The sequence below is a fragment of the Neovison vison genome, chromosome 5 (assembly GCF_020171115.1).
Source record: "Neovison vison isolate M4711 chromosome 5, ASM_NN_V1, whole genome shotgun sequence".
Taxonomy (NCBI): Eukaryota; Metazoa; Chordata; class Mammalia; order Carnivora; family Mustelidae; genus Neogale; species Neogale vison.
This window is the reverse complement of record NC_058095.1, coordinates 6,522,518-6,536,776: the sequence shown is the minus strand read 5'-3', so window position 1 is coordinate 6,536,776 and position 14,259 is coordinate 6,522,518. Positions and strand designations below refer to the sequence as shown.

Sequence of the window (14,259 nt, the reverse complement as noted above, 5' to 3'; positions counted from 1 at the left end):
CACCAGCATCTGTCATTGCCTGACTTGTTAATTTTAGCCATTCTGACTGGGATGAGGTGGTATCTCATTGTGGTTTTGATTTGTATTTCCCTGATGCTGAGTAATGTGGAGCACTTTTTCATGTGTCTGTTGGCCATCTCGATGTCTTCTTTGCAGAAATGTCTATTCATGCCCATTTCTTGATTGGATTATTTGTTCTTTGGGTGTTGAGTTTGCTAAGTTCTTTATAGATTTTGGACACTAGCCCTTTTTTTAATTTCTTTTTTTTTTTCAATTTATTTATTTTCAGAAAAACATTATTCATTATTTTTTCACCACACCCAGTGCTCCATGCAAGCCGTGCCCTCTATAATACCCACCACCTGGTACCCCAACCTCCCACCCCCCCGCCACTTCAAACCCCTCAGATTGTTTTTCAGTGTCCATAGTCTCTCATGGTTCACCTCCCCTTCCAATTTACCCAAATTCCCTACTCCTCTCTAACGCCCCTTGTCCTCCATGCTATTTGTTATGTTCCACAAATAAGTGAAACCATATGATAATTGACTCTCTCTGCTTGACCTATTTCACTCAGCATAATCTCTTCCAGTCCCGTCCATGTTGCTACAAAAGTTGGGTATTCATCCTTTCTGATGGAGGCATAATACTCCATAGTGTATATGGACCACATCTTCTTTATCCATTCATCCATTGAAGGGCATCTTGGTCTTTCCATAGTTTGGCGACTGTGGCCATTGCTGCTATAAACATTGGGGTACAGATGGCCCTTCTTTTCACGACATCTGTGTCTTTGGGGTAAATACCCAGGAGTGCAATTGCAGGGTCATAGGGAAGCTCTATTTTTAATTTCTTGAGGGACACTAGCCCTTTATCTGATATGTCGTTTGCAAATATCTTCTCCCATTCTGTCAGTTGTCTTTTGGTTTTGTTAACCGTTTCCTTTGCTGTGCAAAAGCTTTTGATCTTGATGAAATCCTAATAATTTATTTTTGCCCTCGCTTCCCTTGCCTTTGGCGATGTTCCTAGGAAGAAGTTGCTGCGGCTGAGGTCGAAGAGGTTGCTGCCTGTGTTCTCAAGGATTTTGATGGATTCCTTTCTCACATTGAGGTCCTTCATCCATTTTGAGTCTATTTTCATGTGTGGTGTAAGGAAATGGTCCAAATTCATTTTTCTTCATGCGGCTGTCCAATTTTCCCAACACGATTTATTGAAGAGGCTGTCTTTTTTCCATTGGACATTCTTTCCTGCTTTGTCAAAGATTAGTTGACCATAGAGTTGAGGGTCTATTTCTGGGCTTTCTATTCTGTTCCATTGATCTATGTGTCTGTTTTTGTGCCAGTACCATGCTGTCTTGATGATGACAGCTTTGTAATAGAGCTTGAAGTCCGGAATTGTGATGCCACCAACTTTGGCTTTCTTTTTCAATATTCCTTTGGCTATTCAAGGTCTTTTCTGGTTCCATATAAATTTTAGGATTATTTGTTCCATTTCTTTGAAAAAAAATGGGTGGGATTTTGATAGGGATTGCATTAAATGTGTAGATTGCTTTAGGTAGCATAGACATTTTCACAATATTTGTTCTTCCAATCCATGAGCATGGAACATTTTTCCATTTCTTTGTGTCTTCCTCAATTTCTTTCATGAGTACTTTATAGTTTTCTGAGTACAGATTCTTAGTCTCTTTGGTTAGGTTTATTCCTAGGTATCTTATGGTTTTGGATGCAATTGTAAATGGGATTGACTCCTTAATTTCTCTTTCTTCTGTCTTGTTGGTTTAAAGAAATGCAACTGATTTCTGTGCATTGATTTTATATCCTGACACTTTACTGAATTCCTGTATAAGTTCTAGAAGATTTGGAGTGGAGTCTTTTGGGTTTTCCACATATAGTATCATATCATCAGCAAAGAATGATAGTTTGACTTCTTCTTTGCCAATTTGGATGCCTTTAATTTCTTTTTGTTGTCTGATTGCTGAGGCTAGGACTTCTAGTACTATGTTGAATAGCAGTGGTGATAATGGACATCCCTGCCATGTTCCTGACCTTAGTGGAAAAGCTTTCAGTTTTTCTCCACTGAGCGTGATATTTGTGGTGGGTTTTTCATAGATGGTTTTGATAATATTGAGGTATGTGCCCTCTATCCCTACACTTTGAAGAGTTTTGATCAGGAAGGGATGCTGTACTTTGTCAAATGCTTTTTCAGAATCTATTGAGAGTATCATATTGTTCTTGTTCTTCATTTTATTAATGTGTTGTATCACATTGATTGATTTGCGGATGTCGAACCAATCTTGCAGCCCTGGAATAAATCCCACTTGGTCATGGTGAATAATCCTTTTTTTTTTTTTAAGATTTTATTTATTTATTTGACAGAGAGAGATCACAAGTAGACAGAAGGCAGGCAGAAAGAGAAGGGGAAGCGGGGGGGGGGAAGCAGGCTCCCTGCCAAGCAGAGAGCCCCATGTGGGACTCGATCCCAGGACTCTGAGATCATGACCTGAGCCGAAGGCAGTGGTTTAACTCACTGAGCCACCCAGGCGCCCCGTGAATAATCCTTTTAATGTACTGTTGAATCCTATTGGCTAGTATTTTGGTGAGAATTTTCGCTTCTGTGTTCATCAAGGATATTGGTCTGTAATTCTTTTTTTTGATGGGATCCTTGTCTGTTTTGGGGAGCAAGGTGATGCTGGCCTCATAAAATGAGTATAGAAGTTTTCCTTCCATTTCTAGTTTTTGGAACAGTTTCAGGAGAATAGGAATTAATTCTCCTTTAAATGTTTGGTAGAATTCCCCTGGGAAGCTGTCTGGCCCTGGGCTTTTGTTTGTTTGGAGATTTTTGATGACTGTTTCAATCTCCTTACTGGTTATGGGTCTGTTCAGGTTTTCTATTTCTTCCTGGTTCAGTTGTGGTAGTTTATACGTGTCTAGGAATGCAATGGAATGCATTTTTTAAAAAGATTTTATTTATTTATTTGACAGACAGAGATCACAAGTAGGCAGAGGGGCAGGCAAAGAGAGAGAGGGAAGAAAGCAGGCTCCCTGCTGAGCAGAGAGCCCAATGCAGAGCTCCATCCCAGGAGCCTGAGATCATGACCTGAGTTGAAGGCAGAGGCTTTAACCCACTGAGCAACCTAGGCACCCAATGGAATGCAGTTTTAATTTTGGTTTCCATATGTTCACTTGTTAGTATATGGACATGTGATTGACTGTTTTGTGTTCATCTTGTATCCCATGACCTGATGAACTCCGGTCTGGAGCCCAAAGGGTAGTTCAGACGAGAATAAGTCAGGACCCTCACCACCTGTGCCCAGGGGAGGGTATAGAACCAGGCAGAAAGACAGGACACCTCTGACTCTAACCCACCTCTTAGTTCTCTTAGTTCGCCTCTTAGTTCTATGAGGTTTTGTAGATTGCTTGAGATTTTCTACATAGACAATTATGTCATCTGCAAACAGGGTCAGCTTTATTCTTCTTCTCCATTCTCTAAGCCCTTATTTCTTTATCTGACTTATCGCAATGGCCAGAATTGCCATGGCTAAGATGACTATATAGTGACAGTGGGCATCTCTGCCTTGCTCAGGATCATACAGGGAAAGCATTTAGTTTTTTAGTTTTTTTTTAAGATTTTATTTATTTATTTGACAGACAGAGATCACAATAGGCAGAGAGGCAGGCAGAGAGAGAGAGAGAGGTAGGGGGAAGCAGGCTCCCCGCCGAGCAGAGAGCCTGATGCGGGGCTCGATCCCAGGACCCTGAGACCATGACCTGAGCCAAAGGCAGAGGCTTTAACCCACTGAACCACCCAGGCACCCCAAGCATTTAGTTTTTGATCACTAACTATAATGTTAGCTGTATTTTTCTTTTAGATGATCTTTATCAAGTTGAGGAAATTCCTTCTACTCTTATTTTTATGAGTTTCTTTTTTATCATGAGTGGGTACTACAGTTTGGCATATGCTTTTTTGGTGTCATTTGATATGATCCTATGATTTTTCTTCCTTAGTTTGCTGTGGTGGGTTACAGTGATTCATTTTCAACGTTGAACCAGTCTTACCTACCTGAAACAAACCTCACTCCATCAGGGTGCATAATTCTTTACTGGATTCTTTTGCCTGCCCTACCTATTCACATCTACCTGACCCCCCAGAATCCTGCCCCACTGACTTCTCAGGACCCTCTCTGCCCTGAGCTTTGCCTTTGTTCAGACTTTCCACCTTCCCTTCCTCACCTGCCTGACGCTCTTACCCAAGAAGCTGTCCCTGTCCTCTGTCACCCCATCCTCTGAACTCTCATCCATTCTTCTTCATGACATTTCTCATAAACTAATATTCTTAATTTATTTTTCGAAAGTACCCATTAGAATAGATGGCCAGTGTTTTGCTGACAGCTGTATTACCAGCACCTAGAAAGAAGCCTGGTGCTCCAGAGGCCCTTGGTGAATATTTGGTGAATGAACGGAGAAAGGAAAGATAGTTGAATTGAAAGGCTACACTGGAGGTTCTCATGAGGGCAAGGCCACCAAAAAGCACACTCACAGCGTGGACTCCCTTGGCCAATCAGGCTGTCCTTGGCGCTCTCTAACTGCAAGTTAGGAGTCCTATGGAGTTCTTCCCCCATGCTCCCCAGCAAATCACCACACATATTACGTGTGTGTGTGTGTGTGTGTGTGTGTGTGTGATGGTTCATTGCATCCATTTAAGTATGTATATATGTATGTATATTTACCATTTTTTGGCAATAAGGTGAGAAGAGACAGGTCTGGGGCCAGAAGTTCTTCCTCCTCTAGTCTGAGCGGCAGTGTGTCTGGACAGGACATCGATGGGCAAGGACGGCTCCAGGTTGTCTTCCTCAGGTCGACTCTGTGTCCCACAAATTGCCCACTGAGGCCTGTTGATCCCAAGTGACCGTGCTTGCCCTGTAACCATCAAGCCACTGATGCTTCCTATAGCTCTGATTTGTGAAGATGCTGCCTTTAATAATCTTAAAAAGTAATAATTATAAGGGACCTCAGTCTCCTGCCTATGAGCATAAGAGCAAGTAAATGGCTGGAATGATTTACCTCTTTTAGAAGCAGGAGACTGGCTTAGCTTGAGGTCTCTACTTACCCCCCTGCTGGGCTGTGGCAGCTTGTCCACAGCATCTCTATTCCTGTAAGGTCACAGTCCTGAACCCGGGCTCGTGTGTTTTCCCTCTGTCTGCTGTCAGTCTTCCTACTGGACAACAAGCTCCTGTGCATTTTCAGACTCAGGCTTCCAGACCAATTGAATCATAACTCTCCTTAGTTACAGAAAGTCTCCTCGATATCATTGAGATAAAAAGTAGGACAAGAGAAGCTTGCGTTGCTGGAGGCTGCCTTCAAGAATGAGACTTCTTCCCTGAACTCTTCACCGTCCCCATGCCAGAGCAATAAACCAAAAGGATCCTATTCAGTATCACCTAGTTGAGAGTCAGTACAATTTTTTCTTTCATCTAGATGATCCCAACCCTAAAGGGCAGTGGAGCTGTGTCTTTTCACGCCTGAGACTCCAATGTCACTCTATAGGACACACGTGCTTGATGTGTGCCATCTCAGATTTGTCTTAGTAAATGTAACAAATTACTTTTTAGATCCTCAAATTTATAAGAAAATTACTTTACCTTCCCAATCACCAAAACTTGGTGTTTTAAGGAGCTTTATTTTTACATTTTTTTAACTTAATCACCTCTTTAGAGCATTACTTTATTATTATTTTGAGAGAGAGTGAGCAGAGGGAGGGTCAGAGAGAGAATGAGAGGGAGAAGAATTCCTACTAAGCAGGGAGGCTGATGTGGGGATTGGTCGCAGGGCCCTGAGATCATGAGCTGAAGGCAAATGTTCAATGGAATGAGCCATCCAGGAGTCACACTAAAGTATTATTATTTCAAAGTCGGTCAAGGTTTAAAGTTCTAAGATGTGTTTTTCTGTTCAGTCAGCTTTATCTTCCGGAGTTTCTTTATGTTCTGAGTTTTAGTGTCCTGTTTTGGGAGTAATATTTTTAAGAGTTTTGGTGGACCTTGATTAATACAGTTAGAGGTGGGGAAAATGGGATTAAGGTAATAAAGATTCTTTCCTACTTGGGTTCTGAAGGTTGGCTCTGACATCGGATTACTTTGTATTCTAATTGCTGCATTTCATAAACACAGTTTCCCTCTCTCTTTTTTTTGAACACTGGAAAGAAAATATTTAATTATAAATTTAAAAAATTAAATTATAAAAATTAATAATTTTAAAGAATCAAGACAACTCACCAGTTTGCTCTGATCCTGTCCAAACACAAGTGTAGCACAACAAACCTGTGAGTTGTCTTGATTTTTTTCTCCCATTCTCCCATGCCCAGGCCTGTCAGAGGCACAGAGACCCCATCAGCACCTGGAATACATAAACACCATTTACAGGGAGGCTTGTGCAATAAGTGACCATTTTATTATATAAAAAGGGTGATGACTTGGGAAAGAAGTATTATAAGAAGACCAATGACCTTGGAAATAAAAGTTTTTTTGTTTTTTTTTAACTTTGGTGCCTTTTATGAACTGACCTAGAGTAAATAATTTGCAAATATGCAGCAAACCCATAAAGAAAACAAGGAGAACATGACTGTAAAATTCATAGTTGGTTTCCTCAGAGGGACTTCAGAAATATTCACGATATATCCAAGGGTTGAAGAGTATTTGGGCTTCAAGGAGTATGCATTTATTGGGAACATTCTTTGTGTCTATGATACTTTGCAGGAAAATTTACAAAAAAGTTTACAGAGTATTCGGAATAAAATAAGGACGATGGCTGGATGTGTTGGTCAGAAGGCCATTCCCATTCATCAGATGGGCTGTGTTCCTGGGCAGGTCGTCAATAGGCAACTGGTGTTACCAATAGTCATTATCGGGCAGATACTGCCTCCCGCCAGATCCCCTCTGAGGCCTGTTCCCTCAGAGGACAGCACTGAGCATGCTCAGGACCAGGGGCACCTCCAGGAAGACCAGGAGCCAGAAGTAGATGCTGCTGAGCAGGGACCTGTGGGGGACATGGTGACAGGCAGTGAGCACATCCTCAGGGAGATACCCTGGTACCTTCCACTTTCTTTCTGTCCCTGTGTCAATGTTCTGGGGCCACAACAATCCACACAGATATCAGGCCCACGTGGGTCCATGGCTGGGACCATCCCATCAACAGACCACTTCTGTGACCCTCAGGCTAACAATTGCCCTTGAGACAGGATGTGGACTTGGAGAGAGCCTGGCTATTGGAGTGATGTGAGGGAGACCCTAGGGAGCAGGCAGGACCTGGACCGGGAAAAGAGTTCTATCTAAGCCCTCCCCATTGGGAGTTACCTATCCGTGGACTAGCAAATAACTGGGTTATTTGTCTGATGTCTGCTCTCCCACAAACAGTAGTTCCCATTTGATATCAGAAATATTTGCTTTAATCGCTTCTCGGCCTTTTGGCTAAGATCAAGTGTAGAAATATTTGCTTTAGTTCCAGGGAGGATCTGGCAGCTTCTAAATCTTAGCCTTAAACTCAGTAGTTAATGCTGGAGGTAATCAATGACCCCACTGACCTCTCATCTCTCTTAAAGACCTGGTCTTCAACAGGATGACTCTCCAACTGTAAGGGCCTATTCAGCCAGGTGGCCTCACCCCGGTTGAAAGGCCATTTTGTTGTAAAACTTAAATTGACCTTGCCCCCCCCCCAGGGGAACTTATTTAAAAGCAGGTCCAGGGAAACCAGTCCCAGGTAACAAAGTCCAAATACAAGGGTGGGTCAGGCCAGGTGTAGGTATTCAATCAGTGGGGGGCGCATACTGTCTCCTAGCTACCGAGGAGTATGGGCCCCACCCTTTGGGCACCTTTTGGGCGCCAATTCTGAACTAGGTGATAGGCTGGTTCAAATGTCTAATAGAGTAAATTGTAATTCAGTTGGTCACTGTGGAGTTTCCTGTGTGTGTTACAATCTCATTGGCTACTGTGTGTGGCCAGGCCCAACCACATGGCCTTTGCTCTATAAAAAGTTAGTCTGAAAAGCAGGGAGGGGTCACCCTCTCTGTAAGAGGTGCGGCCCTGGCCGTCCAGTTTGACTCCTGATGCTTGGTGTGAAATAAAGCTTTGCCTGACCTTCGCTTTGTATCAGCCTCACTCCTTTAATCACGGACCCATTATTGGGGTACCCAATTTTGGGGGGACCCAATACAACGAGGGTGTGGTGAGGAGGGGGAAGCAGAGAAGAGAACCCAGGGGCCCCCAGAGCACCTGGCCTGGGCCGGGACCTGAAGGCCCCCTTTGCACAACACTGGCACTTGTCTTCCCTGTCCCCAGAGTCCAATTTCTGCAGATACCTGAGTGCCGGCTCCCCCAGTCCTACAGGTCTCCAGGGAAATGTCCTCTCACCGGCCAGGACTCCCTGATCATTATGTATGGAAGAGCAATTCCCACCACCCCCCGCCCCCCCACCCCCGCCGCCCCGTGGCTCTCCTGCACATGGTCTCCCCCACCCATCTGTGCTAGTTCCCCCAAGCACTCATTGGGAACTGGCATTTCATCTATTGATGAACGTGTTGACTTCTTCACTGTGTGAATTTCCCAACTTTTGTCAGAGCCGGACTGCGTCTTGGTGGCCCAGGACTGTATCCCTAGAAGAGGGCCTGGCGCATGGTAGGACTTCCACAGTGAGGTGTGGAATTGGTAAGTAAGTGTGGGACCGAGGCCATGACAGTCACACCCACACACCTCCGCCCCCCGTGTTCCCCAGAAATCACCCAGGTGTCAAAGGTCTCCCACTGCTAGCCCCTTACCCAGAATATAGGCTGGAGGCGTAGTAGTCGTCCGAGGCTTCGGTATTCACTGTGGGGTCTACCAGGGTGTGAAGACCTGGGATTGATGAGGGAGGAGAAGGCAGGCTGAGGACAAGCCAAAGCTGACACCCCACAACCCCACCCCCCATACTCCTGGGTGGGACAGGTGACACTCCTCCAGGAACTTCCCAGCTGTCTTCATGGTAATGCCTTCCTAGAGGGAAAAAGAACCCTAACACTGACAATGGCAAGGCCTCCGGTGTCCTGGGAGTCTTCTTTAACACATGAAAAGACTTCTGAAACCTCCCCTTTTCCTTACCTCCCCAAACTTCCAAGTATACAATCAGCCATCCCTCACAAGCCTGGGCAGCAGCTCTTTCTGCCCTGGGGTCCTGTCCCTGAGCTTTAATGAAACCACCATTTTGCACCAAAGATGTCTCAAGGATTCTTTCTTGGTTGTAAGCTCTGGACCCCACCCCACAAAACTCACCCATATTCCAAAACCACATCAAGGGTACTGGGGGCCCTCTTGAAGTTGGGGGCTGCGGTGCTGGGTGAGGGAGAAGCACATGTCAGGCCTGCTGTCCTCCCCCGGGCTCTCCCACTCTCTGGCAGCTGTGTGGCTTCGACTCATATAGTCCTGGTCACTCAGGCCATCTGGACAGGTGTCCGGGCTTCACAACCGGTCACAGCCACACCCAGGCCTGCCTGGAACTGTGGCCTCCCCAGTTCCCCCTACAGGTGCACCCTGGCCAGGTGGGCGATTTCAGAGGCAGAGCATCCTCCCAGCAGGGCATCGGACAGTGTGGAAGGAGCTCAGGGCTCTGGGCTCAGCCACCCTGTCCCTGCTTTCCCCTGGCAGAGGATGGCCTGAGCTTTCCTCTGCAGAGATTGATCCAGAGCTGGGGGTGGGCGCCGGGTCCTCAGGCAGGGCTGATGTCTGCAGTGAGGACCATGAAACAGGGTGCTCAGCAGAGTCCACACTGAATGATGGGTCCTGCACTCAGTGCACTCAGTCCCCGAACTCTAAGCCAGAACTATGAACCTGGGTGGCCATCAGACAGAAGGATAGACAGAAAGAAAGATCTAGTGAGACAGACACACACCCAGGGCACCACACAGAAAGTTCCCTGTCCTGAAGCCAGCTGGACAAAGGTCTTTCTCTTCCAGGCGGTGGTGTCCGAGGACGCTCAGCTCCTCACTGTTAAATAGGAGCCCACAAGAGGCCTGGGAGGGCAATGCCCCCTGTGAGAGAGACGACCTGCACGAAGGACATCGGTGGAGCCAAGGCCAACATCGGAGTAAGAACACAAGACAAAAACCTAAACACTTAGAAGGATGACCTCCATGTGGTTCTCAAGAAACAAAAACAGGTTTCTAGTAAAGAATTCTTTGCAGCACATGGAAGTATATTTGGGGCCATAGAACCTGAGAACTCATTTTTCTCATTTTTTTCCCTTCCTTTGTCTGAAGGGAGCTTTCAGCGTTTTCTCTGGGTTCCCTCCGGTGGGGACAAGATGACGGAAGAAATGGGGAGGGTCAAGCCAGAGGGGAAGTGTGTTCCCTAAATGCTCACAAAAGCCCCACCTCAGGGTCTGGGGCTCCTTCTTGGGCCCCTGTCAAGGCTGATGCCGACACCCAGGATCACAGCTGTGAGGCTGGTGCTCAGGAACCATCCAGGACACGGTGATGTCCTGTTAGAGCCCCGGGGTCCTGGGCAGCCAGTAAGGGAGAGAAGCCTGTACCCTACAGTCGTTCCCCATTGGGAGGACAGAGAGAGATCCAGGAAGAGGCTCAGGTCCCCTGCAACGTGGGCAGGACCTTGTCAGGACAGAAAGGTAGACAGCCATCCCCAGACTCAGGGCCATTCCCACCGCCCATCCTGGGAGAGCTTTAGGCATGAAAGTGCACACTGAGACGCTTAGGTCAGCCAGAGGTGTGCATGTGGTTGTGCGAGTGTGAAGACAACACAACTCACACACACACACTCACACACCTAGACACACACAGACAAATACACAGACACAACACATGTGCACACACACAGAGGCACACCCCTGGTGTCCTGTGTCACCCACCCCATCCTCACCCCACTCTCTGTCCTATGTCCCACCACTTTCCTGCCAGAGTCAGGGTGATCAGCCCCAGTCTCAGGCAGCCCTGGTGCTGGTGTTGAGGGAGGGGTGTGCACAGCTCACCTGGGGTCACAGTCACCACAACTGGGTAGGTGAGATCGAACACAAATCCTGGAACATCTGATGTATCAATCCCACACAGGTATGTCCCAGCATCCTCCTCTCTGAGGTTCCTCATGGTCACTCTGAAGGAGAGGGTCGCAGAAATGTCCCTGATAGACACACGGCCATTCCACGCTTCTACATCTGGGACTGCGGTCTCCACAGTCTTCCACAAACATGGGCTTTTACACCAGTATTTGGTATTGTTTTCATAGATCTTCTCATATGGACATATCACACTCACGGATTGCCCCACGGTGCCCACCAGGGAGATGGGACTACTCAGAAACTGGGAAACAAAGCCTGGAAAACACAGCCAAGGGTGACCCCTCACCAGAGGGGCCTGGATCTGAGGTCAAGGTGACCCCCAAGTCCCTCAAGGGCCCTCAGGGTCAGGAGGAGGCGTTGGCAGAAGTCAGGGCTTTCCTGAGATCAGAAAGAGGGGATGTAACTCCCTCCTCACAGAGTGGCACAATGAGAGTGTGTCCCTGATATGTGTGTGTGTGTGTGTGTATGATGCAACAAGATCTTGTTTCTGCTTGTGACACTACAGTAATGGTGGCCACAGGAACCCCTCCACTCAAGGCTGCTCTGTCCACTATAATGGGCATGACTCACTTGCTTTATACACTGAATCCTCCTGGTCACTGCTGTGGCAGTGCTGGCCAATCTGAGGAGAATCTCTGCTCTCTGTCTTCCCTCCCATGTCCTCCCTCCGTCCCTCCCCTTGGGCTGCCCTGCACCCTCATTCCCCTGTCTCCCTCCCTCCCACTCAGGACAGACTTCCCTGCCCAGGCCCCACTCACCTGGGACCTGCAGAAGGAGCAGTGCTGCAGGCAGCCATGACCTCCCATCCCCTGGGGTCATGTCTGCAGCACAGACGTCAACCACAGCAATGCCAGGCTAGTGAGGGGGGATAATTTCAAGCCTCCTCACAGAGGGTCCCCTCTGCAGGGCCCACTTCTGCTTTCTGGGATCTCTCTGCTTCCTCGTCCTGCCTCTGTTTGGTCTCACAATCTTCTTCCACGCTGACTCAAGGAGGTTGGGGTGCAGGAAGCTTGGGGACAGAAGCAGCACGAGCCAAGGCAGAGTCCTGGGCCTAGTGCACCAGATCTGCTCAATCCCGATGACAAGACAGCTCCTGGTCCAGGTCTAGATTGGGATTGCCGTCCCTTAAACAATCAACATCTGCTCCTCTCACTGTCCACACTCACCCCACACAATGGAGCCACACTAGAGCATTTCCTCCTCAGTGGGACTTCCTCACCCCTGTGACATGTCACTTCCTTGTGGTCAGGATGGATCATGTCCAGCGTGGAGCCCCCAGCAGCCCATCCTCTCAGGCATCAGTGGTGACCACAGTGGTGTTAGGACCCCCCAGCCTGCAGCTCCAAGCACCCACAGTCCCCATGGGACCCCTGCTCTCCTCTGGCCACACAAGTTGGCTCTGTGACCTCAGAGGCTTTCAAAGGTTCCATTTAGTTCCTGGGTTCCGAACCAGGGTACAAATCCCCCAGGCTTCTTTCCTCCTGTGTGTTTGCTTATTCTCAAGACATGGACATGGAACAGCCATCACCAATCCCATGTGCAACTCAGTTTGGATTCTTTCTTCTTTGAAAAGTTCAATCTACTGTGACTCATAGGGCAGAGGATTGACAACAGACAAGAAGGTCCAGAGATTGAAGGAGCTGATGGGACGTTGGTGCCATGTGAAGCTGACAATGGGCTTCTCCTCTCCATCCAGTGGTACAAGGGGTCGTTGTGTAACAAGAGGGTGGTCTGCCAAAGCACTGGCTGCTGGTGTGCCTTTTGAGTTTGCATGATGATCAGGGGCCTCTTCGAGGTGCAGAGATATGGGATGGTCCTTACCAAGAGATGGGGAGATGGGTCTGTCCTAACTCACAGTGGCTTTTTCTCATGACATGATGGGTTGGGGTTGAGTTTATGCTGGAATTGGTAGGGAGCCAGGTCACTAGTCATTAGGAAAATGCAAATTAAATCCATGAGGAGATAACACCTCGCACCTGTTAGAATGGCCAAACTCAAAAAGACAAGAGATAATCAATGCTGAAAATGGATGTGGAGAAAAAGAAGCCCTACAGTGGTGGTTGGTGGAAATGTAAATTGGTGCAGCCACTACAAAAAATAGTGCAGATGATCCTCAAGAAATCAAAAATAGGAGCACCCGGGTGGCTGAGTCGGTTAAGTAATTGCCTTCAACTCTGGTCACGGTCATAGGGTCCTGAATTGAGCCCCACATTGGGATTCTTGCTCAGCCAAGAGTGCTTCTCCCTCTACCTCTGCTCTTTGTCCCACACTGGCCCATGCTCTCTCTCTCTCTCTCTCTCTTTCTCTTTCCAAAAAAAAAAAAAGTAAAATAGTAAAAAAAATACAAGTTTTAAAAAATTAAAAATAGAAATACAATATGATCCTGTAATTCCACTTTTAGGAATATACCTAAACAAAATAAAAATAGCTCCAGGGCCTAGAGATTATGACCCGAGCTGAAGGCAGATGCCCAACCACCCAAGCCATCCAGGTGCCCCTGTGCAGAAGCTTTTTGGTTTCATGTAGTCCCACCTGTTTCTTTTTTTATTTTGTTGCTTGTGTTCTGTCTGTCCAAAACATCATTACCAAGACCCATTTCAAGGAGCTTTGTTCCTATGTTTTCTTTTTCTTTTCTTTTTTTTATTATGTCATGTTAGCCACCATACATTATGTCATTAGTTTTTGATGTAGTGTTCCAAGATTCATTGTTTACATATAACACCCTGTGCTCCATGTAATATGTGCCCTCCTTAATACCCATCACCGGGCCAACCCATCCCCCCACCCCCCTCCCCTTCTAAAACCCTCAGTTTGTTTCTTGGAGTCCACAGTCTTTCACAGTTTGTCTCCCCCTCTGATTTCCCCCCCTTCCTTTTTCCTTTCCTTCTCCTAATGTCCTCCATGCTATTCCTCGTTTTCCACAAGTAAGTGAAACCATATGATAATTCTTCTAGGGGTTTCATGGTTTCGGGTCTTATATTTGTCTTTAATTCTTTGAGTGGTGTAAAAAAAAAATGAGTCCTGTTTCATTCTTTTACATAGGAATATCCAGTTATCTCTGCACAATTTGCTAAAGAGACCGCCTTTTCTCCATTGCATATTCTTGGTTCCCTTGTCCCTAGTTGAACATATAGGTTTGGGTTTATTTTTGTTCTATTCCATTGGTCTATTTATC

General features: G+C 46.7%; 2 protein-coding genes and 1 pseudogene across 2 annotated transcripts in view; 1 reads left to right on the top strand and 2 right to left on the bottom strand.

The window, feature by feature from the left end:
• Positions 1 to 14,259, bottom strand: part of LOC122906017 (CMRF-35-like molecule 4) — a 59,695-nt gene that overhangs the window by 35,504 nt on the left and 9,932 nt on the right. The gene's annotated exons all lie outside the window — the stretch shown is intronic.
• Positions 6,464 to 12,293, bottom strand: LOC122906020 (CMRF35-like molecule 6). The gene is made up of 4 exons (XM_044247499.1): positions 11,843 to 12,293; positions 10,998 to 11,339; positions 8,800 to 8,875; positions 6,464 to 7,025 (listed from the first exon to the last, which is right to left on the bottom strand). Exons 1-4 carry the CDS (start codon positions 11,901 to 11,903, stop codon positions 6,941 to 6,943), a joined length of 564 nt encoding a protein of 187 aa, XP_044103434.1. The 5' UTR covers positions 11,904 to 12,293; the 3' UTR covers positions 6,464 to 6,940.
• On the top strand, positions 7,437 to 7,558 carry LOC122907941 (annotated as a pseudogene).

What these genes read in the sequence shown, in the direction of transcription:
- LOC122906020 (XM_044247499.1), bottom strand. Translation starts at nt 11,903, where the DNA reads ATGACCCCAGGGGATGGGAGGTCATGGCTGCCTGCAGCACTGCTCCTT. An exon ending in TGTGGTGACTGTGACCCCAG is followed by an intron (nt 8,876 to 10,997) that starts GTGAGCTGTGCA and finishes CATCAATCCCAG; the next exon opens with GTCTTCACACCCTGGTAGAC. An exon ending in GCCTCCAGCCTATATTCTGG is followed by an intron (nt 7,026 to 8,799) that starts GTAAGGGGCTAG and finishes TGTCCCCCACAG; the next exon opens with GTCCCTGCTCAGCAGCATCT.